Consider the following 22,933-nt stretch of genomic DNA (forward strand, 5'->3'; position numbering starts at 1 on the left):
CACACCGTATTTGCGTTAAATAGAATCTGTTTCTGTCATGTTTCTATGTCTGCTCAAGAGGTGTGAAAATTCCGACGGCCCTTAAAGGTAGCATAAACCAAGCAGGATCCAAACTCGACGACTTCCGGGATCCTAATGTACATATTTGCTTTCATTCACATTATTCATTGGATAAAACTGCCTTCATTTACATAACAGACAGTGATTCAGACGCAGGTGTGAAGACTGAGACTCTTCATCATCATCATCATCATCACCTGTATCATCCAGAGTATAAATAGTTAAAAAGATGGAAGTTTTATTGTGATCTCTCAGAATTAAAGGACACAGTGAACGGACCCATCATGAGACTTCAGGTACAATCAGGATAAATGTGACACTGTTCTCTGAACATACTTCAGATTTAAGTCGTTAATTATCATTTTGGTTGGTTTTATATTTAAGGTAAACTGTATTGTGTTTAGTCAAGTTTCAAAGAAAAACAAAGATTGTCTAATTGAAAGTTGGTGTTAAGTGACACAGCAAACTGCCGATCAAAGAAAATATGGCCATGAACTTCTGTAATGAAAAGAAAAATGAGAATTAACTACATTGTTTTTTCCTCACTCTCTGGCATTGTTTTGGTTTTTGCTGGACTCAGAAGTTCAACCATCATCCCTGTTTATATTCAGTTCATATACAACTCTATTACGTCAGCATCGTCACGGTGACACAATAAACAAACTGGCTGAAACTAACACAACAACTGTGTTAGTATTTATGTGAAACTAGAAAGACTTTGCATCTCTTTGTGGCTCACTGCTCTACTTTTCCTCTCAACATATTCTTTTTTATTTCCAAACTGTTTTTGTTTGCAACGTCCACATTTAGTATCCGTGGTAAATAACACATCTTACAGAGATGCCCGTAAAGGACTGAAACCACTTCTTCTTCATGTGGTCATTATTAGTACAGCAGTTACACAATGGCAGTGTCACTGGTGAGACCTTCAGGGTGTGGAAACCAACATACTGCAGTCATAAACATGTTTTATTTCATTCTTCGTCCAGATTCATTTCAATCCAGATTCTGTTAGATTCACCATGTAAACAGCTGGATGCTTCCTGGGAATGTATTTAATGACGTGGATTAACAAAGGCTTTCTCATCCACTCGCCAGCTATTTCTTCACACCAAATCAAGTGGGCCGGCCTGTCGAAGAGCTCCTCAGCCAATCACAGGTCCCCGTCCTGCCTGCACGCAGCAAACAAAACAGCATAAACCCAGAGGAGGTTCCCATACAGCTCTCTGCAGGCCCCCTCATGCCGTCTGGATTTCAGTCTGTGCGGAGAGGCGACATGATGACGATGAAGAGCTTTGCTGTTTTGATGTTCACTCTGGCGGCAACTGAAGCAGTGAGGACAGTTTTATCTGACTTGTTCTGAAATGTTGCATTTATCTTCATGAGATTTTATCAGACGTTTTGTGCTTTTAGGGCTTATTGAGAGAAAAGAGGGGGCAGATCTTCTCTGTTCTCTCTTCCTCCTCTTCCTCCTCTTTGTCCTCTTCATCGTCCTTCTCCTCCTCCTTTGAAAGTTCAGGTGAGAAACTCTACATCCGTCAAAGCTCTCTGGTGCTGTTGTATTATTATTGTTGCAGCATGACGTCCATCCCTTCGCTTGTCATGCAGGTGGGGTCTGTCTCAATGGGGGCACCTCCGTCCCCTCCCTGACTTCTGCTGAACACATGTTCTGTTTGTGTGCTGACGGTTTTGAGGGCAGCCTCTGTGAAACAGGTAAGGAGCTTGACTGCAAACCAATTTGCATTCCTCTTTTTCACGTTTTTAATCCGAATGCGCTCCCTGTTCCTGCAGTGAAGAGGGGTCAGTGCTACGAGGGCGTAGGACTCTACTACAGAGGCACAGTGTCTAAATCTGAGAGTGGACGAACATGTGAGGAGTGGGATTCAGACACCAGGCAGCGCTACATGTCTTCAGACGTCAACTCAGGGAGGCACAACTACTGCAGGTAGGCTGCCGTGACACCAACAGTATACACACAGTATAAGTATTCAGACAGGTTTGTTGTGGCCCTTTACTTTGAGTAGCAGTACGACAAAACGCAGTAAAGCACCAGGCTGGGCTCACTTTGCTCACACCATCGTCTGGTACTGAAGTTAAAGTTTCCTCTCAGCTTTTACTTGAAAGTGTTTAAATCCACATCAGACGGACTGCGTAGGACACACACAGCCAACAAGTCCTGAACTGTTCACCAAGTACGGGTGTAAACAAGCCAAAACACTCTCTACAACATCACGTTCATCACTAAATATGCAACGAGATTTGAAATTTGAAATTTGGTAAAATATTCTGTGTTCAGAAGTTGATTGAGAAACTGTGTTGAAAGCTAAAATCCATCACTTTTAGTTTCTTATTGTTTCATTTCCGATCCAAAGAGTCCTCTCAAAGAAAAACCTGAGCGTCACATGTTGCACACTTTGATGGATTTGATGTGTTTTTCCAACAGAAATCTCCTCTTCAGACGGCGGCCGTGGTGTTACGTACGGAAGAACCAGCAGCTGGTGTGGGAGTATTGTGGTATTCCACGTTGTAGCTCCGGTTCATGTAAGTGCTTTTTCTCTTCACGGCCTTCCGAGAAAACGTAAGAGTGCTCGTGTTTCGTCCGTGTTAAAAGCTCTCTGGTCTTGTAGTTCCAGCCCCGCCTTCGCCTGCCCCCACTGAGCCGGAGCCAGGTGAGTTCACTGCCTCGCTGAACTCTCTGTATCCCATTTTCATGCTTTTTCGTGCTCCACTGTTTTGAACTTGGGTTCCTGCCCCAGCTGCAGAGCTGACATGTGGCCAGCGCACCAGAAGAAGGCAGATGAAGATCGTGGGTGGAACAGTTGCCACTGTGGAATCCCACCCGTGGGTCGCTGCCATATTTTGGCGCAGCAGATCCAAGGAGAAGGTTTTCCGCTGCGGGGGAAGTCTGATCTCAGCCTGCTGGGTCCTCACAGCTGCCCACTGCTTCCCTGACGGGTAGGAAGGAAGTGAGGTCACTTACTGTAACTACAGCAGCTGCTGGGAAATGGACGTGACAGCAGGTTGTTTGTGAATTTGTGTTTCAGCTCCAACACTAAAGAGCGCCGCTTCTCCGTCACTTTGGGGAAAAATGCTCTGAATGAGAGCGACCCGACCGTGGAGCAAACATTCAGGGTGGAGGAGGTCATCCTCCACGCGGGGTTTGACAACAGTGAGGGGAACTTCAACAATGACATCGGTATGAACGCGTCTGTAGATGCTTCAGTACTGACGATGTCGCGTAATCAAAGCAGTGATTCCTTGATCGTTGTTCTGCAGCCCTGCTGAAGCTGAAGGCCAGACACGGGAGGTGTGCCGAGGAGAGCGACTCGGTGAAGCCGGTCTGCCTGCCGCCGCCTCTGCAGAGCCTCCAGCCCGGTGTCACCTGTGAGATCGCTGGATATGGGAAAGAGAAACACGGTGAGTGAAGAGCTCTGAGTACTTGTGTCCTGTCTGGCACACACACTATAAACCCACGCAGAGGGTCTTCCCCAAGTTGTTGCCACAAAGTTGGAAACTCACTGTTGTGGCATTAAAGATTTCTCTGAAGTGGAACTAAGGAGCCCAAAGTACATTAAAGTTGTCCAGTTCCTTTCCTTTTTCTCACCATTCACCATTTCACACTATAGTAAACAATACATTCGGCCACGTAAAGTACTTCTGTGTGTGAGGAGTTTTACTAGAAAAGATAAACAAGTGTGAAAAACATGGAAAGAGTTGTATCTGCAGTTTCTGATCAGTTGATGAAGGAAAGAAGGGAATACATAAAAAAACTGGAGTGAAAAATAAGAGAAGAAAGAAGGAAACAAGAATAAAATGAAGAAGGAAAGAAAAAGAAAAGGGAGGAAAGGAGAAAGGAAACAAAAGAGGAAAGAGGAGATAATGAAGTGAAGAAGAGACGGAGATGGACGGAGTAAAGAAAGCTCAGAGTGAATAATAAGTTCCACAGTGATATTATATGTAACTCCAACCGTCAGATGGATGTAGTGGAGCACCTGCACCTTAAAACTGCCCTGAAGTGGATGTGATTAGTTCCTCTCTACCTCTTATTATGTGTCTCTTACAGCCCATAATAATCTGCACACTATTTGTCAGGTTTTAACGGCGTTTCTTCTTCCAGGTTTGTGGTACAAGTCTCAGTATCTCAGAGAGGCTCAGGTGAACCTTCTGGCTGACGATGTGTGTCGACGCGAGGACTATTACGAAAACCTGATCACCGATAACATGTTTTGTGCCGGTCGCCCGGACTGGAGCCAGGACGCCTGCGAGGTATTCTCAACAAGTCCAGACTGGATCAGGGTTTGCTTCCACAGATGGGCTTGTTGACTTCCTTTAATGCTGCTCGTCCCTCTTCCGCAGGGAGACTCCGGAGGGCCTCTGGTGTGTGAGCTCGACGGCAGGCTCTTCCAGTTTGGAGTGATCAGCTGGGGCGACGGCTGCGCCAAGGAGTTTCGACCCGGCGTTTACACCAGAGTGACCAATTACAACCAATGGATAGGAGAGAAGACGGGGCTGCCGTCCATCACTGCTGGCTCCATGTTCCCTCAGAAGTGACCCGACGTGAACTGTTAGACGATGCAGCTGCCAGTGTTTTACATTTTTCTCATTTTTATGAACAAATCCCACGAAAAAGACCAAAACCAACCATGAATTGATCCTACTAATAAGTATTAATTGAGTATCTAAAACCTGACAACAGGACTTCAGAGTCTGCAGCCGTGCCGGCAGCTCTGTGAGGCCGTACGTAGACACAGCGCTGTCTTGAGCTAGATGCTAATATCAGCATGCTAAAATGTTTACAGTGACAATGCTAACATGCTGATGTGTAGCGGGTATCTGGTTTACCATGTGCACCCTCTTAGTTTAGCGTGTTAGCACGTTAAAATGTGTTCATGAGCGGTGCAGCTCGGGCTGACGTCGTTAGCTTCGCAGGTATTTAGTGATAAATCAAAGTATTGGACAAAAGAGACGTTTATCTTTGAGCCAGAATAAACTGAGAATAGAACAAATGCACCTCCTGTTGGTTTGTTAAAACTGCTGTTTGAGGGAGCGAACGAGCCTTTTTTAAAAATGGAAATATGTATTTGCGTGTGGAGCAGCGGGCTGAGCGTCAGGGACTAAAGACCTTTCACAGCTGCTGTGTTTTAGATTTGGACATATTTTTCCTAACATTTCAGGAAGCCATTGATTTCCATTGATTTCAGTATAAAATGAAACTCGGTTTGCAGACTCTTACGTGTAAAAAAGTGATCGGACATAATATCAAATGTACAGGATTTGTAGTTAAATAGGTAAAACTTTGAAAAGCACTGTTATGGTCCTTTAATCTATTTTTCAGGCTTAATTCCAATAATGTGTCTTTGTCTCTGCTGTGTCGTACTTTTACTGTTGTTCTGTGGTAATTTGGTACTACAGCTGTTTTATTTTCAGATTTATTTTTATATTTTTGTAGATTTTCTTCACAAAGCTTTTGGCAGAGACATCTTTATTCATGTGCTTCCTACTACACAACCTCTGAATCATCATCACTCTTCAGTAAAATCTTGTTGTTTTCTGTCATGTTTTATTGTCCAAATATGGATTTTAGTTTGATAAATATATAATTTAGGCTCATAGGCGTTTTGTTTGTTAAGATCTACTGAATTTGTTACTGGATTTCTGATGTTTATATTTTGCATGTGTTATATATGTTGTTTTCTCCAAAGACCACATCGATGTTTTTCTGAGCTCATGAAAAGTTCTTTTAGAATAAGATGCATCGCTGCAGATTAAACCAGCCAACAGTTTATAAAGTCAACAGACACATTAATGCAGCAGAAATATGAATATGAGAACAGAAACACTGACGGGGAACATTTTACTGCAACTTTTCATACTTTAAGTAACTTTTGCTGATTACATGCTGATACTGGGCTAAATAACTAAATGATTTAAATGATGTAATCAGGACAGTCGGCCAACACAAAGAGAAAAAGACGGACTCGCTCTTTGAATTCACACATTATGCTGAACCAAAGCCCAAACAGAAGTAATGGCTGACAAACACTTCACATACACTTTCAGTCAACAATCGACTCACTCTTTGATTTTTACCATTGCAGCACCATCTTGTGGTTAAATCAAAAATATCAGGCAAATAGGAAACAAGAGAAAGTGGAAAGTAACTGAGTACTTTTACTCGAGTACCGTACTCAAGTAGACGGTTAAATGTCTTTGTGTTGCTGCCTGTTTTGATTTGACCACAAGATGGTGCTAATGTACAAATGAAAGAAGGGCAGTGACGATATACCAGAGTTCATGAAACATAATGAGGAAAATGAGACAGAGGCTTCGGCTATTCACATGATTATGTTCTAAATGTACACATATTTTAAGGCTTTGCAGATATTGTATTGCACAGTAGTAAAATAAAGGAAATGCGTTCAGTATTGTTGTAAATTAGTCGTATATACACAGTTTGTAGAAGACGGGGTTCAGCTTTGGGCTTGATAGAGTGAACATTTTAAACATGGCTCTCTGTTATGAAATGTACTTTTGACAGAAACATTGATTAGATATTGTTGCTTTTGTTCTGATTCGCAGACGTGATGAAAACAAACAACAAGTGTAACTGTGTTGTTCAACCGGCTGGACGACTACAAGAGGAAGGAAGGTTCAACTTTGCTGTTGCACTGCAACGTTACTGAACTGTGTCTCTGGTCTGCAAGAGAGCCTCACTCCCAGACACGTGACAGCGTTTCACAGTAACAATACAACAATGTCAAAGTACTGCATTCAGAATCCTCCTGCAGTACAAGTACAGGAGTAAAGTAATATAAACATTACCATAAAGGACATTACTTTGTTTATATGGACGTGTCAGTGAGTTTGTAGCCTTGACTGTTGTAGCTGGTCCAGGTGGAACTTGTTTTATCTACTTCAGGTAGTCTCGTCCAGGGGTTCCCAACCAAGGGGTCGGGCCCCTCCAAACGTTCACAAGATAGGGGGGTGAGATGATTGTGTCACTCTTTGTCTCTTTACAGTCATTTCTTGTCTCTTTGTGGTGGTTTTGCGTCTCTTTCAGAAACATTTTGCAGGTGAATCAGGCCTGCGCCTGATTGGCCCGTTCAGTAATCTAACCACGAGTATTTGACTGTGACTGTCTGACTGTCTGAATGTCCCTTTGACGGTCCGGTGACTTTGTGAAATGCTACTCCTCCCGTCCATTCAGTGCATGCTGGGACAAGTTCCACACACAGAAAGCAGGTTAAAAACAATGAGAAGCTCTGTTGCATCAAGTCGAGCTCATTCATCAACTTCTGGCGCATGCGATGTAATGCAGTGCACTAACACATGTCTGCATTGAAAAGACTGACAGTGCATGTAAGAAATGCATCATTTATTGCCAACTGCCATGACGTGTTCTTTCAGATGAACCAGTTGGGGAGGCTTCATCTAAAATGAGTCACCACCATCAGATGTGTGACTCTTTACTCAGTGAATCTTACCGGACATTCAGGTATTTCACCTGGCTAATCTACTGAACGCCTGTGCGCGGAGTACTTTTCCACCAAAGTGACCATCAGTACTGAGTCGTTTAATTCACATTTGACGCGTCACTTAACGTCTCTTTCCCCCCGGTTCACTGTGGCTATAGACTTAAACGTGTAAAAACGACCACACATAAGTGACAGTACATGTGCGGTGGTGCGGACACACCTACTGCACGCTCAGACTGTGTGAGGTGTGACAGCCTGAGAGGGTGTGACTTCCTACTCGTCTCCAAACCAAACTCCAACCTGTTTTCAGAGGACTTTCTGCCATCCTGTGTGTGTGACATAAAGCAGAGTGAGTACATTTACTTTGATATAATTATGCACCGAAGCTGGAATTGTTTTGAAAAACAAATGTCTCGTGGTAATATTAGCAGTAATAATGGTCTGTAGAGATGCCTTTAGCTCTTTAGTTTGAGTCAGTACAGTGACTGTTTGCATGGGAAGAAGACACATAACATGTCGGCCCACCTGTCAGCAAGACGAATTATTCCACCTGATGCTGTTTAATGAAGAACCTTCAGGGCAGTTTAAACTATAAAAGCCATTTTAATGATGACAAACTGTTCACAGCTCTCTTGTTAGCCTTCGTCCAGCAGCCGTCGACATGACTGAGACTGCAGAGGCCCACGCCGTCACCCTCACCACCAACCGCAACTGTGTCATAGAGATCACCAACGTCAGCTCCGCCTACTGCCTCGTGAATCCAAAGTAAGAGCCGCTGTCAGACACTGAGGCCTTCTACTCAAATGCAAAGCTGCTTTGCTTGATGGTGAACTGATCTCCTCTTTTGTGTATGAACTAATAAAAACCACTACTTTTATTTTTTAAACTTGAAGTACATTTAGCTTATAATACTGTAGAATTTTGAATGCAGGACTTTTACTTGTTGTGGAGCATTTCTACATAGTGGTGTGAGTATTTTAACTTAAGTAAAGTACTTCTTCCACCATTCATCACTGCACGTACCCTCTTCTACCCTCCAGGGTGTACATGGAAAGCGGCTTCGTCTACAGCCCTCCACAGCCGACCTTGCGCACCACCAAGACCGAGGTGTGCTCCTTCACCAAGGATGACCACACGGCTTCAGGAGCGGTAGGCGTCCTGACCTACGAGCTGTTCGACATGCGCAACCGCCACTGCAACGAGTTGATGGCCGTCATGTTCTCAGTGCCCTTCGACTACAACTTCTACAAGAACTGGCTGGGGGTGGGCATCTTTGAGCACACGCGAGCCTGCGACGAAAAGCTGTACGACCACATGTACAAGGGGAAGGATTTCACCAACTTTGTGCGCCACGAGGCCGACGGCTCAGGGGTGAAGTACAGGGGGAGGATGCTGGACGTGAGGGCCTGCATGTCTGATGAGGGCAGGGCTATTGTCAAACTGGAGTTGTACGACAAGATGGGCAAATGAGTCTGTTTGTGATGCTGTGAGAATAAAACGCTCAACGCCACATGAGTTCATTGGTGTGGAACAAATTGTAAGAACACAGTTGATGCAGATATTCCTGAACACCTACATACAAGTGTCATTCATGTCATGTATGGGTGCTTTAAATGAATAAAAAAACAATATAATGGATTTGTTGTCCCTTGTGTCGTCATCTTTAATTTGTATCATCACACATGATCACAGACGTTAGTGCAGTAACAAAATGAAAAGTACACGTAGCATGAATCATGCTTCACTGTGGGGTCAAACCGCATGATAAGCAGAGGCGTTGCATGTTCGTCCCCACATTCAGACGGTAAACACAAAATCACAGACCCAGAGACAAAAGGCGTGGCGCGCAGAGAGACGGTGCGGTTTGAGACACGGTTACAGAAAGCTGAACAAACAGGCTTCCAGCATTATGACAACAGTGATGCTGTTACTGTGGGCTGCACCCTGTCTTCACGCCTCTGTGTTCATTCCTGAGGCGAAGATGGGACAAAAAGATTGAGACGGTGAGCGGCGAAGGTGTGTGCTGTGGGTGGAGATAGTTTTGGGTGGGGATTTAGATGTCACACATTCTCCAGCAGGATCTAAAGAGTGAACCCAGTGTTTCCAATCTGGTCTTACCTGAGCGAGCAACACACCTGTGATCTGGACAGGTAAGCCTGTGCTTTATTCGGAGGTATACTGACAGATATTATTTAGTGGATTGTGATGTAGAAGGATTTAGCACTGTATATATTTTAGTTTCTATATGAAACCGGTCCACTGTATTGTAATAGAGATTTGCAGTGTACACCTCTCGTTCTCTGTCGCAGCCTTTACGAGCAGCAACATGAGTGAATCAGCAGAGGCTTTGGCAGCTAACCTCAAAAGCCGAAGAAATGTCACCATTGAGATCACCAACATCACCAACAACTACTGCCTAGTTGACCCCAAGTGAGTGCGAGGCTTGAAAGACAAGATTACATTGTTGAGAGTAGAGTGCATGTTCATTTCCTTCTTCCCTTTCATTATCTAGTTTTGCACTTACATTTATTCCTTTTTTGTTTTTGCCTTTCAAAACAGGGTTTACCTGGAGAATGGCAACTGCCACAGCCCGCCACAGCCCACCGTGCGCCCGCTGAAAACCGAGGTGTGCAACTTCTCCAAGGCCAGCGCCGCAGCCTCCGGCGCAGTGGGCGTCCTGACCTACGACCTCTTTGAGAAGCAAAAAAACTGCGCTACGGAGAAAATAGCTATAATGTTCTCCGTGCCCTACGACAACAACATGTACAAGAACTGGTTGGCCTTGGGGATCTACGAACTGGACAAAGAGTGCGACGAGAGTCTGTACAAAGAGATGTATTACAACAAAGAGCAGAAGGGCTTCGTGCGGGAGGAGGCCAAAGGCTGCGGCCTCTCGTTTGAGGGCAAGAACCTGGACCTCATGGCCACCATGTCCCCTATGGGCCGGGCCATTATGAAGGTGGAGGTGTGGGAAAAGGTCTTCACTCATTAAGCTGATGATTCATTTTTGTCAAAACAATCCAGTTTCGACACACCAGTGTGTAGTGTTACATATGTTTAGCCCTTTGTACACTCGTGCTACTGTACCATCTGTGCATGCAATAAATCCATGATGAGTCTGATACGACAACACTTGTGTCTTAGTGATCATTACGAAAGAAAGTTGTCATCTCTGCAATCCATCATCTGGTATTTGTTCTTGATTTAAAGCACAAATACAATTTCTGCTTATTAGATTCATGTTCATGTTCAGAAAGCCACCGCCAACTATTATGATGAGAAAATAGGTAATAAAATAAAGTAAAAGATCATTGACATTATTTAGTGAATAACAAAAAGACACATTGATTTCCAAGAAAATGAGGTCGGGGTGTTTCTTTGAATAACGAACAAACTTCAGGTGCAGTGTCGTCAACAGGAGCTGCCGCTGAAACAGCTTTTCACCTTCTACATGTATTGCACAACGTCACCACCTAGTGGCCAATCTTATAGTAGTACAGTGACGTCTGGACGAGTTATACCACAGCATCAAATGTCTGTTAAAATGCTTCAAGGACTAGTTTGAAGTTAAACCTTATCCATAGCGGCGGCAAATTATATGAATCATTTTTGTAATAGCTTTGGAAGCACTGACAAATGAAGCTTTTTGTCATTTTGTTTGGAGGACTTGTTGAAAAGATTTTATACTGATATTTAGTCTGAATTAAATGAAATGAGCATTAACACTCATTCAAAAATATTGTAATGATGTAATCTGTGTGTGTGTGTGTGTGTGTGTGTGTGTGTGTGTGTGTGTGTGTGTGTGTGCAGGATCACTGAGATCCGGAGCACTGCTCATAGAAAACACTGACAACAGTACTGAACCTGTCCTTCAGATACATCTCGAGTGTTTCCAGTGGCATTTGTCTCACATCGTATCCCATGAACTGTTTCTTAGCCGTCCTGCTAACAGGCACAATCTCCTCGGTGCTGTTGCAGTCGTTGCGGCCGACAGCAGCGTATGTGGGAAATGCGTCCTTCAGCTCTTCTGGAAGACTGTGGTTGTAGTTTGGGCAGCAGTAGGCGGACCAGATGTACTCAGGCACAGCCACGCGATGATTCTTCAGCCAGTGCTCGCCGCTCTGGTAAGGGATGATACCGGTCACTATGTAAGCCTCTCCGAGACAGTAGGACCCTAAGGTTTTGTTGACAGTCTGCTCCAGGGTTTCCCAGGGCCCATCATTGGAGCCTGCCTTCTGAGGAACCACATTAGTGAGTGTGAAGGTGGCGGAGCGGTCCTCGTGGCGCTTGTGGTGAAGGCTGGGGTTCAAGTGGCCGCGAGAATAGGTGGAATTAATGTAGTCCAGCTCCACCGCCTGGCTTTCCACCACGTTCTGGTCCAGAGGGCCCGGAGGGAAGGGGATCATGTTGCCGCCAGCTCCTGGGTAGGCTAACTGTTTATTGGAGGGTGGAAGGGAAAAGTGATGTAGTTTTAAAGTTGACTTCATGTCTGATGTTTCACTGTGTAATTCAGAGGGAGACTGACTCACTGAAGGAAGCTGCTTTTACACCCCTAAAAGTCTACAGCCATGCTAACAGCTCTCTGTACGCTAACATCAGCATGCTAACATGCTCACAATGACAATATCATGTTCACCATCTTAGTTTAGCGTGTTAGCATGCTAACATGTACCAATTAGCACTACAGACAAAGTACAGCTGAGGCTGATGGGAATGCCATTAGTTTTGCAGGTATTTGGTATCAAGTATTGGACACATTAAAACTTTGACCTGATGATGGCGCTAGATGATAAAACAGATGATCACCAAAGTTGTTGTGATTCCTCCTCTGGGGACCATGAATGTCTGAACAAATGTCATGCCAATCCATCCAATAGATGTCACGATATTTCAGTTGTGACAAAACCTCGAGCTGAGTCATGAGTCCTAATCACCCCAGTGCAACATAACCCGTTTCTAACTAGTCATCAATAGAAGTACAAACGTTTATCAGTTGAACCGACATACGTTTTATCTCCCTACAAGGAGGTTTAAAGGCAGTTTCAAAGCCTTTAATATCTGCATTTATTTTTCACCAACAGTTGACGTTGAGCACAAAAAGTACCAGAAACCACTTTGTGTGTAATTTGCATGAGGTGATTAAAATCCTTCCATTCCTAGAAACGAAATTGAAAACATGACCTCCTCAGGGAAAACCTACTGCTGCAGCTGACAATTTCATTTTAGTCAGTAGAGCGCTTCCTGTTTCAAACAAAGCCAGGTCCATAAGGAAATGGTTTTCCTGGTTGGGTTTACTGGCCTGCACAGAGTCCTGACCTCAACCCCATCCAACGCCTCTGGGACTCAGACTGCCAGCCAGGCTTCATAGCTATTCAGCTGTTCTTATAATCACATATAGACGTATTGTTATACGGTATTCTCTGCAGCATGGAGAGCTGACAGACCATGAACGACAGATGAGACAGTTCTCCTTTGCTGGGGCTCATTTCCTCATTTTTTCGTTATTTACTGAAAACACATTACATAACTGATGCTAAGCTGGAACACCAGTAAATACAAATCGAGTCAAATTCAATATTCAGGAAAGAAAGAGAAGGAAGTCTCGTATCAGTGCATCACTTCAAATCACAAAGCTGTAAACCTAAACGTAGAGCTTCTTTGGCCTGTTTTTACTTTAAATGACTCAGACAACAGATTATTTTCTATATGTTCTCACCTGTGGCTCAAACTTCCAGGATGAGCTGGGTCTCTTTCCTTTTGGTACGGTGTACAGATAGGCTGAGAACCACGGAGAGCGCCGTGGTCGACTGTACAACGTGGCAAAGTGGTACTGGTTGTAGTAACGTTGGCAGATCGGGGTCCCCGCCAGACCTTTAGGGGGCCAAGACTTGTAGAAGACCTGCAGGCATGGAGCGAAATCCCCGACATCGGCTGCACACAGGCAGCATCCTCCAGTGAAGGCCAGGACGACAGCCAGAGCGCAGTAATGTGACATTTTGATCATGGACAGTTGGTTTCATGCCTTCACACAGACTCTCGGTGAAATGCAGCGAAGCATGACCTAATTGAGAGCTGTTCCCTTTTCGTGAACACATGACCTCTTGGTGAAAGCAGAAGCACTTTCCACGTACGTTTCACTTAGCTGTTTCTTTTTGGAAGAAAGAAAAACACTGAAATAGTTTGTTGCACTTCAGCAAATCTTCCCAAGACTTCCTGTTCCAGATGAAAAGTTCAGTTCAGAAGTAATAAAATGCGGCTTTGGGCCAATCACAACCGTTTATCTAATATGGGACCCCAGACCAAGATGTGTAAAGTTCTGCTAAACCCTCGAGTCAGTATTAAACGAACTGGACGACATGTTTTCTCCGTGTTTCTCTACAACATCGCAGCTCAGCGCCGCGTCGCACGTCTCAATGCTCTGATTGGTTGCAGGTCTATCCAGCTGTGTCCAGAGGCGTTTTGGTCTGCACCTGAACTGAGAGGTCCGACCTCAGGCTGGTGCTGCTCCAAAGGGCCCAGAAATACCAAATCATTTCTTTAATGGACTGAACGTGTTCAGATTTTTAAAAACAGGAAGTGCTCCGAGGTGTTGAAACGTCTCTCTGCTGGACAAGGTTTTGCAGAGAAAACCAAAAACATTTGTTAAAATGTTGTGTTGCTGTACTGTGTGTGTGTGTGTGTGTGTGTGTGAGTGTGTGTGAGTGAGTGTGTGTGTGTGTGTGAATGCACGTCCTGTTGTCCTCCTCTGTGAGTGTGTATGCAGCCCACAGAGGGCTTTTCCTTCCTCTCCTCCCCTTCAAATGACAGACATACATCTGAAGTCCATTTCGTCAACCCTGTTCATTGCATAACACTTTAATCGGTTTGGAGTTTGGATTCCTGCTCATAAAGCTGCTTCTCTTGTCCAGAGACGGCTCAAAGTACATTTCTCCACTGTTTCAGGGATTTAAGGTAAGTTACAAAACGTTTTCCTTTTTCTAGAAGACAATAACAACCGATGGCAGAAAAGAAGTCACTCTGTCTTTGTTGACACTAACTTTATTATTATTGGAAGTGGCTGATCTGTAGGCAAGAGAGCCTGCTGTTAGATCAGTGTTGTTCTCGCTAAATCTGGCGACTTTCCAAATCCTCTTGGCGACTTTTTTAGTCAAAAGCTACTATCGACAAATCTAGCGACTTTTTCTGGTGTTGTTGGAGACTTTTCTGGTGTTATTGGAGACTTTTCTGGTGTTTTGGAGACTCTGACGTGAAAGCACGTATCGTTCTGCAGATACTGTCCTCAGCGAGCAGCGGGTGCTGCCGTGAGCCCCTCCCCCGTCCCAGAGCACTCACAGGCGGTCAGTCTCACGGCGGCCTCCCCGCAGCAGAGAGGAGACCCCCACCACTCCGCTGACCCCGCCCTGGCTGACGGAGCGGGATGTAAATGAGTTAGGGCCAGACTAGTTACCATCATTGTCTCACATTGCCATTGACAGTTTTTTTCTGTTGTCTCTTTTCGGTCCATTTAGATTGTTAATGTTGTCAAGATAAAACCGTTAAAAGAAAATGTTAAAAATGTTATAGTTATGGCAAGAAAGGTTCATGTTTTACTGTGACTTGTTGGAGGCTCCTAAGTGGAGCATAAGGTTAGAAACTAAACCAAACTTAAGAAAACAAACCGCCCTCTTTTGGGTCACTTTGCTGGTCCCAAGCCCAGATAAGGGGGGGAGGGGGGTTGGACGTAGAGCGGTTCCAACCCACATAACAGTCTTTTGATTAAATTTGATATTCTAACATTTAACAATACAGGACAAAATTGATTTATGTGATGTGGGTCTATTCATTGAGTTGTTTTGAGAAGTGATGTCCTATTTCAATGGCAAAATGATATAAAAATAAAAAATAAAAAAAAATCAACAGAAGAAAGTTCATCTGTAGTTCTAAACATATTCAGGGTGTTTTTTACTCACTTTTTGTCCCTCCTCTCTCCTACAGCTTCCATTACTATTACATGCAAATTCGGCGATGACGTCATCCAGCGACTTTTAGGACAGCCAATAGCTACTTTCCTTACTGAGGAGTTAGAGTCCTCTCTTAACTTTCTCAACAATAGTCATGCAGAAAGGAAACTGCATGTCTGCTCAGTGTTTTTAGTCTGTTAGTTATTTGTCAGTCCGCTGGACTTTGATCTGTTAAAGCAACATTTCAGGCACTTTTGGTGTCCTTATATTCATTTCTTCTGGTTTCATCTGTAAACCCTACCCACAGGTCAAGGATTTGCTAAAACCACCTGGAAAATGGGGTTTTAGAGGCATAAAAACCCAGAAATACATTTTTAGAATTAATAATAAGAACAGTTATGGAGGGAGTATTCAGATCCTTTACTTGAGTAAAAATACTAATACCACACTGTTAAAATACTCCATTACAAGTAAAAGCCCTGCATTGAAAATGTTACTGAACTAAAAGTGTGTAATAATCAGGAATGTGCTTAAAGTATTAAGCAAATGCGAAGCGTCCCCTGTGACTGTTATTACCAGCCGCGACAGCGTGAGGCTGGTGTTGTTTTCACCTTGGACAGATTTAGTCAACGTGATAGCGTCACAACTGTGCAAGATGCAGTCATGAAACTTGGGTTACAGGTGTGTAGTTGAGATCAAATTGAGGGCCGAGTTCGAAGACGGTGGCGCCGGAAGTAGGGGGGTAGGAAGAAGGGATAATTCAAACAATTATGAGGAAAAGCAGTAAATCCTCACATTTTGGAAGCTGGAACCATGAAATGTTTGCTTGTATATATTTTTATCATCTTAATATCATCTTAATTTGTAAAGTAACTGCAAATGCAACCGGTCAAGCAGCTCAACTCAATGAAAAAATGCACCCACAAATTCCCCAACAAATACAGTCACGACTTCAGTGCTCACATTAAACTCGTATGTTTGTTTGTTTTTTCTCAGAGTTCATCCATGGGGAGCATCTCAGGAGTTTCACTTCTGCTTCTGGTGGTGAGTGTGTCCCTCCTGACAAGTCCCGGTGTCCAGGGCGGAAAGATTCTGGTGTTCCCGGTGGATGGCAGCCACTGGGTCAACATGAACCTGCTGATCCAGAGCCTCCACGCCAAGGGCCATGAGGTCACTGTGGTCCGCACAGCCACTAGTTGGTACGTCAAGGAGATAGCACCACATTACCGCACCATCACTGTCACCTTGCCAGAAGCCATCGACATAGAGGAGCAGGATTTCTTTGTAACCTTCCTGGTGAAGATGCTGGCAATTCAGAAAGAGGGGCCATCTCTCATGGCCTTTGTTACCTTCTACTGGGAAATGCTCGGTGCACTGTCGAACATTCACAAACAGGCCAGCCTGTTGGGGGTAGAAATATTTGAGAACAAGACTCTATTGAAGAGTATTCGTGACACTCAGTTTGACGTGGTTCTTCTGGATCCGGGATTGCCTGTGGGAGTTCTGGTGGCTCATGAACTTAAGCTGCCAACTGTTTTTAACGTGAGATGGATCACCAGCGGAGAAGGGCATTTTGTGGTGGCTCCATCTCCATCATCCTATGTTCCAACTTCAGGATACGCCGTGTCGGATAAGATGACCTTTTGGGAAAGGGTCAAGAACACGTTGCACTATGCCCTCAACATATGCATTGACAAGTTTATAGTATGCCCTCACTATGATAGACTGGTAGACAGGTACTTTGGTCCAGATGTGCATTTCTATCACCTTCTACAAGGAGCAGACATCTGGCTCATGAGGGTGGACTTTGTCTTTGAATTCCCCAGACCCACCATGCCAAACATTGCCTACATTGGTGGTTTTCAGTGTAAACCTTCTGAGCCTTTATCGTCAGAGTTGGAGGAGTTTGTTCAAAGTTCAGGCGAGCATGGATTCATCCTGATGTCTCTTGGTACCCTGGTCAAAGGCCTACCTCTAGAAATCACTTCGGAAATCGCTGCTGCCTTTGCTCAAATTCCTCAAAAGGTCATATGGAGGCACGCTGGTGAGCCCCCCAACAATCTGGGCAACAACACTCGACTAGTAAAATGGATGCCCCAGAATGACCTCTTGGGTCACCCGAAGATTAAAGCCTTTGTGGCTCATGGTGGTACTAACGGGATCTATGAGTCCATCTACCATGGAGTGCCGATAGTAGGCATACCCCTTCTGTTTGACCAGTTTGAGAATGTTTTGAGATTGGAGGCGCGAGGAGCCGCTAAGGTGGTGGATGCGTCCAAACTTACTCACCAGAACTTTCTGGAAGCAATACAGGAAGTGCTTCACAATCCCTCCTACAGTAATAACATGAAGCGTCTCTCTGCTCTCCATCGGGATAAACCAATGCATCCTCTGGACACGGCCGTTTACTGGATTGAGTTTGTTATGAGGCACAAAGGAGCTTCACATCTACGCACTGAGTCTTATAAGATGCCCTGGTACGCCTATTATTCTGTGGATGTTATGTGCTCTTTGTTAGCAGTCCTGTTGGCGCTGACAGCCGTTGTAGTGCTATCAATCAAATTCATTTGCTTTGCACTGTGCAGGAGGAGAAAACCCAAGCAGGAGTAGTTACTGACTCCTCACATCAGATTAGTAATAATTAAAATGAACATGTTAAAGGGTGAACTCTTGGTCATGTTAAAGGTTTACGTCTTCAGTAGGAACCCACGGGCTCGAGGCTGAGAGCCACTGACAGCGTGGGGAAGTTGGAAAGTATTGAAAGACGGACTCACATATTGTTGGTTTTGGTCTGAATTTGTTGATAATAAAAATATGAAGTAATACCATACAGCGTCATCCTTTAACCGATGCATCCTAACACACACACACACACACACACACACACAGAAACTAAGCTCAAGATACTTTAAATACGATAAATTCAACAAGATGTAGAAATATGCACTCATCTGCCTTATTTTATGTTTTTATGAGGATCAACATTTCAAAAGGAATGCAGCAACCTTATGTTGTGTATTGTCACTTGAAGAAAGACAATGCAGTGTGTTATATCTATTTAACTTTATACTTCATGAAAATGAAAAAGTAAGAAAAGCTAAATGACTTGGCAGATTCCCTGAAACAGGACAAAGAAAAACTGGACTCTGAAGACTAAATATTGTTTTATTTTGAAAGAAAAACACTATCACCATGTTATAGGTTTGAATGCATAGCAGCAATTGTATACTATATCATAGTTATAGTCCTATAATTCCCAATATATAAGAAACTATAACTTCAAATTGCTGTGTTACTGCTGTATTTACAATATGAAATGAGAAATAAAACTGTTCTTAGACGATCTAAACATTCTTTTCACAGATCCATCTATAAGGTATCTTACAGGAGCCATCCATCCAGGACTTGAGTGCCTTTTCACTGGTGTCTATGTGTCCACAGTCCTCTCCTAGAGGGTCGTCTTGCTTCCAGTCATCAGGCTCAGTCCCCATCCCCGGTCTGCTCAGCCAGTACCTGAAAAAGAGGTGGGAGCTGCTGTGTTACATAATCATCACACTGGCAAATGGTCGTGTTTCTCTCTTCAAAATGTCCACGCGGGTCATCCTGTCCCTGCACAGGTCACCCCTGGTCTTCACATTGTCGTGGTCTTTGAGGAGCCCCTGGAGTTCCTGCAGCAGGGAGTCACTTTGACGACTCATGGCGTCTTTTGGCACTTTCACAGCCTCGTTAATTTTTGTGGGAAACAGATTCATGTTTCGGACAATGCAGCACTGTGTGTAACCAGTAGGTTGTCCTGGCAACCACTTTCTTGTGTTTTATCTTCATGTTTTCATGTTAAACCTTGTTAGAGTTATAACATGGCAACAGAGAGTGCATGAATACATGATGTGCTTGGCTCGTTGGTCTAGGGGTATGATTCTCGCTTCGGGTGCGAGAGGTCCTGGGTTCAAATCCCGGACGAGCCCTCAATCACAGAAATGCTTTGTAAACTAGTACATGAAGATAACCAAGAACTTCACTTGGCTAGTTGCTAGTTACTCATGTAGTAGTCTCCACAGTGGACTAACTTCTCTGGACTGTGGAGATCATTAGCACAACTCGGAGCAATTATTTAACACTAAATCTTCAAGGTGTTTAACTTTACTGCATCATTCTCATCACCCATTTATTCAACCAGTTTTGTGGTACCGGTCGCCATAACTACATTAAGCATACGTAACATTTAATTTACCAGAGCATAAACGCGTTAAAAACTGTGATTTACTTTTACAAGTTACTTAACAGTCAATATATCATTCTTAGTTTTGTGCAAACGTTAGTTTTTTTTGAAAGAAGAAAGTTTTCTGAGCAAGTTTCGGACCCAAAGCTCAAAAAGGTATTGAGGTACTTTGAAAAAAGGGGTTTTTTGTTTTTGCAAAGTACTTAATGCAGCAAGAATAACAATAAAATATTCACTTTTATAGTGGGAAATAAAAATACTGTTAAAAAAACATACTGGATAGACAATGAATTCCATGTCCTTTCAGTTATTCTCTGTAGTTACCACTAAGAACTGCTTAGAAAAATAAACAACATAGATATAAACATTTAGACATAAACAAATGTTGTCTTGAGCTTGACGGTGATTTTGACAAAATCTGCAGTGTCAAACTTAGTTGAAACAGTGAGTCAAGTGAAGTCAGCATGAGAAGCACTTCATCCAGCAGTATCATCATCACAGTGTCTCTGTGCTTGGACTCACTGTACATCTGAGGTGACCGAGCTGCCGTCCACCCACAACCATTCACCCTCCTCCTCCGCGTCCGTCAGGCCGATCCACAGCCTGCTGCCGCTCTGCTCCAGAGCCTGGCTGCTTCCAAACACAAAGCTCTGAAAGGAGAAAGATGATTCAGATCATATGCTGTGTGGAAATCGTCCTGCAATTCACAGTCGCATGTTCCCTTCTTTTTGTCCTCTACCTGTTCTGGTTCACTGTTGATGATGAGCAGGTCGCCCCCCTGTGTCCGGCACCAGGCTCTGCTGGAGCTCCAGGCCAGCATGCGGGAGGAGAAGTAGTAGCACTTGGTGTCAAACAGTCTCCAGCTGTCGGGACACTTTTTGCAAATTCGTTCTGTTGGAAAAAGAAAATGTTTCATTTAGGTTGCTGTGATTTAATCCCACACACTCCGTCCTGCTTCTGTAAATGTTTATTGAGAATATGCGATGACAAATACAAGATTTAAATCTATTAAATGTGAATTCATTTAATCAAAGTTACTGTTAACATTGGAGAACAAACTGCATGTGCACCTCTCGTCTTGTGATTGACCTCTGGGCAGTAGAGGTCCAGGGAGCGGTGAGCCTCCTTCATTGACCGCATGTCCGCCGCTGCTCGCTCCACCTCGTCTCTGCAGCTTTCCTCTCGCTCTGCAGCTTCCTGCCTCTTGTTCATCAACACGGTGCTCAGGTTCTGGTTTTGCTCTTGAAGCTCTGTGACTCTCTGCTGGAGCTGCATGTTGCGCTTTGACGTCTTCTCGCGGTCGTCGTTCAACAAAGCTTCGATCGTCTCGCTCAGATTTTTCATTTCCGCTTGAAACTTGTCGTTGATTTCCAGAAGTTCTCGATTCTTCTCGCCCACGTGAAGCAGCTCGTCCCTCAGGAGGCTGTTGGTCTCCGAGAGTCGTCGCTCCTCCTCCTCTCGCTGGGTGTTGGAGTCGAGCAGGTATTTGATAGTCCGAGACGTGTTCAGCTGCTTCTCCTGCTGCTCCGATGTGAGCTGGACCAGCCGCTCATGTTCTTGTGTGAGTTGTAAGTTTGTGGAAGTTAGATTCACAATTTGCTCCATTAACTCTGAGCTTTCCAGACTCAAAGCCAGATTAACAGACATCAGGTCGGCTGAAGTCCTGTTGAGACGTTCAGTCTGCTCATGCAGCCAGGCGCTGTGCTCCTTCAGGACGTCATTGTCTCCTTTCAGGACGCTGTTTGCTTTAGTGAGAGTGAGGTAGCTGTCGCTGATGTTCTGGTAGTCAAAGAGGAGACCTTTCCACTCCGGCTTGCTCTCTGACTCATTGTTATCTGAAAGTTAAAGACGAAGAATCAAAGGACAACACAGAATTCTTCTAAATGTAACACAGATAACTTCATAAAGACACTTTACAGTTAGAGGAATCAGGACGTGGTTAGCCTAGCTTAGCATAAAGACTGGAATCAGGGGAAACAGCTAGCCTGGCTCTGTCCAAAGCTAACATATGCACCTGACGACACCTCCTGACTCCAGCTTACATTTCCAGCAGGCAGCTGTTTTCAGAGAAAAAGCTGTAAAAAGACCAGCTGGTGAACAAAGCGGAGCATTTAGTTCTTCTCACTTTGGACAGAGCCAGGCCAGCTGTTTCCCTCTGCTTCCCGTCTTTATGCTAAGCTAGGCTAACCACGTTCGGACTCTGCACAGACGTGAGAGTGATATCAAACTTCTCCTCTCACTCTCGAAAAGAAAGAAATTAAGCGTACTTCAGTTTCAACGTTTCATCTTTCTAAACCAAACATCAACACATCAGTAACTTTACTCACACAAGACAGAAAGTGCTACACAGATCACAAGCAGCAGCAAGCAGAGTGCTGAGAGGCCGACCACTGGACACAAGTGGAGACAGGTGCCTTTCTTTCTGGTACTGAGGCAGTCTGAAGCTGAAACAAACAACAAACACATTCATTAGCATTAGAGTTAGCAGCAGCAGCAGCAGCAGCAGTATTCATGGCAGGGTGGTTTGGTTTAATGTATATTATGGATATGCTGGTATATTCTTGCTGAAAAGTGTTATTATATACATAGATGTAGGTTTTATATGATCTGTTTTTCTGTTTACAGACGATACACTACAAACATCTCCTTTTAACAAGTCAATTTTGTCTGTAATTGAGCTTCTAAAATCTCATTTTCTTAAAACAAGTGAATAAAATGTCGCCATTGCAGTAAAATCTTGGCTTGTTTTGAATGCACATCAACCCATTTTAAGTTGAATTATTCTTCATTCTTGTGCAGCGATGAGCCAAACGTTCTCTTACTTCAAGATACCGACGCTCATTTCTAGAAAGTCTGTGAAATAAATAGATTTCTGCTGGAAACAGATATTTTATAGATACAAACGTGAAAATAAGGTTTTTAGGATATTTACACACTGTAATGTAGTTGTAAACTGCTATAATGATGTTTAAATGTGTCATAATGTGTTTTACTATTATTATCATTCCTCATCAGTTTATACAGCAGCGTCCACTTACAAGAGTTGTTGACAAAGTCATTAATAAACACGTCAATCTGCTGACGACTACATTATGGTGTGTAATAAACCTTTTATTAAAGGTTTAGATACTGTTTATAAGTGTACTTACATAGTTCCTGCTCCTGCTTGGCTGAAGTCACTGAGATTGAGCCGGCGGCGGGATTATTCATCCAGGGGAGCCACTGATGTCCGACCATTT

At 43.8% G+C, this 22,933-nt stretch overlaps 6 protein-coding genes and 1 non-coding gene across 9 annotated transcripts; 5 read left to right on the top strand and 2 right to left on the bottom strand.

Moving 5' to 3' along the window:
* The first annotated feature begins 1,296 nt into the window (after positions 1 to 1,296).
* Positions 1,297 to 6,484, top strand: plaub (plasminogen activator, urokinase b). Of its 2 annotated transcripts, none has more exons than XM_070927293.1 (11): positions 1,297 to 1,393; positions 1,474 to 1,579; positions 1,669 to 1,773; positions 1,852 to 2,005; positions 2,504 to 2,601; positions 2,688 to 2,729; positions 2,817 to 3,015; positions 3,105 to 3,256; positions 3,337 to 3,477; positions 4,178 to 4,326; positions 4,417 to 6,484. In XM_070927293.1, exons 1-11 carry the CDS (start codon positions 1,301 to 1,303, stop codon positions 4,609 to 4,611), a joined length of 1,434 nt encoding a protein of 477 aa, XP_070783394.1. In that variant the 5' UTR covers positions 1,297 to 1,300; the 3' UTR covers positions 4,612 to 6,484. The 2 variants fall into 2 exon arrangements, with proteins under 2 accessions (XP_070783394.1, XP_070783395.1); XM_070927294.1 differs by having other exon boundaries at positions 2,823 to 3,015.
* Positions 6,485 to 7,733: 1,249 nt separating this feature from the next.
* Positions 7,734 to 9,173, top strand: LOC139303125 (uncharacterized). Of its 2 annotated transcripts, none has more exons than XM_070926846.1 (3): positions 7,734 to 7,884; positions 8,163 to 8,300; positions 8,576 to 9,173. In XM_070926846.1, exons 2-3 carry the CDS (start codon positions 8,197 to 8,199, stop codon positions 9,003 to 9,005), a joined length of 534 nt encoding a protein of 177 aa, XP_070782947.1. In that variant the 5' UTR covers positions 7,734 to 7,884; positions 8,163 to 8,196; the 3' UTR covers positions 9,006 to 9,173. The 2 variants fall into 2 exon arrangements, with proteins under 2 accessions (XP_070782947.1, XP_070782948.1); XM_070926847.1 differs by having other exon boundaries at positions 7,795 to 7,884; positions 8,175 to 8,300.
* A 354-nt stretch (positions 9,174 to 9,527) lies between these two features.
* On the top strand, positions 9,528 to 10,665 carry LOC139303126 (DELTA-actitoxin-Afr1a-like). The gene is made up of 3 exons (XM_070926848.1): positions 9,528 to 9,685; positions 9,845 to 9,965; positions 10,095 to 10,665. Exons 2-3 carry the CDS (start codon positions 9,862 to 9,864, stop codon positions 10,525 to 10,527), a joined length of 537 nt encoding a protein of 178 aa, XP_070782949.1. The 5' UTR covers positions 9,528 to 9,685; positions 9,845 to 9,861; the 3' UTR covers positions 10,528 to 10,665.
* Positions 10,666 to 11,347: 682 nt separating this feature from the next.
* Positions 11,348 to 13,530, bottom strand: LOC139303589 (endonuclease domain-containing 1 protein-like). The gene is made up of 2 exons (XM_070927439.1): positions 13,252 to 13,530; positions 11,348 to 11,968 (listed from the first exon to the last, which is right to left on the bottom strand). The coding sequence occupies exons 1-2, from the start codon at positions 13,528 to 13,530 to the stop codon at positions 11,348 to 11,350; spliced, it is 900 nt and encodes a 299-aa protein (XP_070783540.1).
* An 837-nt stretch (positions 13,531 to 14,367) lies between these two features.
* LOC139303813 (UDP-glucuronosyltransferase 2C1-like) lies at positions 14,368 to 18,300 on the top strand. The gene is made up of 2 exons (XM_070927666.1): positions 14,368 to 14,486; positions 16,472 to 18,300. The coding sequence occupies exon 2, from the start codon at positions 16,481 to 16,483 to the stop codon at positions 18,083 to 18,085; it is 1,605 nt and encodes a 534-aa protein (XP_070783767.1). The 5' UTR covers positions 14,368 to 14,486; positions 16,472 to 16,480; the 3' UTR covers positions 18,086 to 18,300.
* A 466-nt stretch (positions 18,301 to 18,766) lies between these two features.
* Positions 18,767 to 22,931, bottom strand: LOC139303759 (CD209 antigen-like protein B). The gene is made up of 6 exons (XM_070927594.1): positions 22,844 to 22,931; positions 22,022 to 22,138; positions 20,765 to 21,529; positions 20,434 to 20,585; positions 20,217 to 20,344; positions 18,767 to 18,988 (listed from the first exon to the last, which is right to left on the bottom strand). Exons 1-6 carry the CDS (start codon positions 22,929 to 22,931, stop codon positions 18,820 to 18,822), a joined length of 1,419 nt encoding a protein of 472 aa, XP_070783695.1. The 3' UTR covers positions 18,767 to 18,819.
* Positions 19,369 to 19,440, top strand: trnap-cgg (transfer RNA proline (anticodon CGG)). Its single transcript has one exon. It is a non-coding gene; the product is annotated as a tRNA-Pro (tRNA).
* Positions 22,932 to 22,933: the final 2 nt, after the last annotated feature.

Source organism: Enoplosus armatus, chromosome 20 (assembly GCF_043641665.1).
Source record: "Enoplosus armatus isolate fEnoArm2 chromosome 20, fEnoArm2.hap1, whole genome shotgun sequence".
In the NCBI taxonomy this organism is placed as follows: Eukaryota; Metazoa; Chordata; class Actinopteri; order Centrarchiformes; family Enoplosidae; genus Enoplosus; species Enoplosus armatus.

Coding starts and splice junctions, on each gene's coding strand:
- LOC139303125 (XM_070926846.1), top strand. CDS start 8,197: ATGACTGAGACTGCAGAGGCCCACGCCGTCACCCTCACCACCAACCGC. Junction 8,301..8,575: donor TACTGCCTCGTGAATCCAAA/GTAAGAGCCGCT, acceptor TCTACCCTCCAG/GGTGTACATGGAAAGCGGCT.
- LOC139303759 (XM_070927594.1), bottom strand. CDS start 22,931: ATGGTCGGACATCAGTGGCTCCCCTGGATGAATAATCCCGCCGCCGGC. Junction 20,345..20,433: donor TCAACAGTGAACCAGAACAG/GTAGAGGACAAA, acceptor TTCTCCTTTCAG/AGCTTTGTGTTTGGAAGCAG. Junction 18,989..20,216: donor TCGGTCACCTCAGATGTACA/GTGAGTCCAAGC, acceptor CCTCTTTTTCAG/GTACTGGCTGAGCAGACCGG.
- plaub (XM_070927293.1), top strand. CDS start 1,301: ATGCCGTCTGGATTTCAGTCTGTGCGGAGAGGCGACATGATGACGATG. Junction 1,394..1,473: donor CTCTGGCGGCAACTGAAGCA/GTGAGGACAGTT, acceptor TTGTGCTTTTAG/GGCTTATTGAGAGAAAAGAG. Junction 4,327..4,416: donor GGAGCCAGGACGCCTGCGAG/GTATTCTCAACA, acceptor CCTCTTCCGCAG/GGAGACTCCGGAGGGCCTCT.
- LOC139303813 (XM_070927666.1), top strand. CDS start 16,481: ATGGGGAGCATCTCAGGAGTTTCACTTCTGCTTCTGGTGGTGAGTGTG.
- LOC139303589 (XM_070927439.1), bottom strand. CDS start 13,530: ATGTCACATTACTGCGCTCTGGCTGTCGTCCTGGCCTTCACTGGAGGA. Junction 11,969..13,251: donor CCTGGAAGTTTGAGCCACAG/GTGAGAACATAT, acceptor TCCAATAAACAG/TTAGCCTACCCAGGAGCTGG.
- LOC139303126 (XM_070926848.1), top strand. CDS start 9,862: ATGAGTGAATCAGCAGAGGCTTTGGCAGCTAACCTCAAAAGCCGAAGA. Junction 9,966..10,094: donor TACTGCCTAGTTGACCCCAA/GTGAGTGCGAGG, acceptor CTTTCAAAACAG/GGTTTACCTGGAGAATGGCA.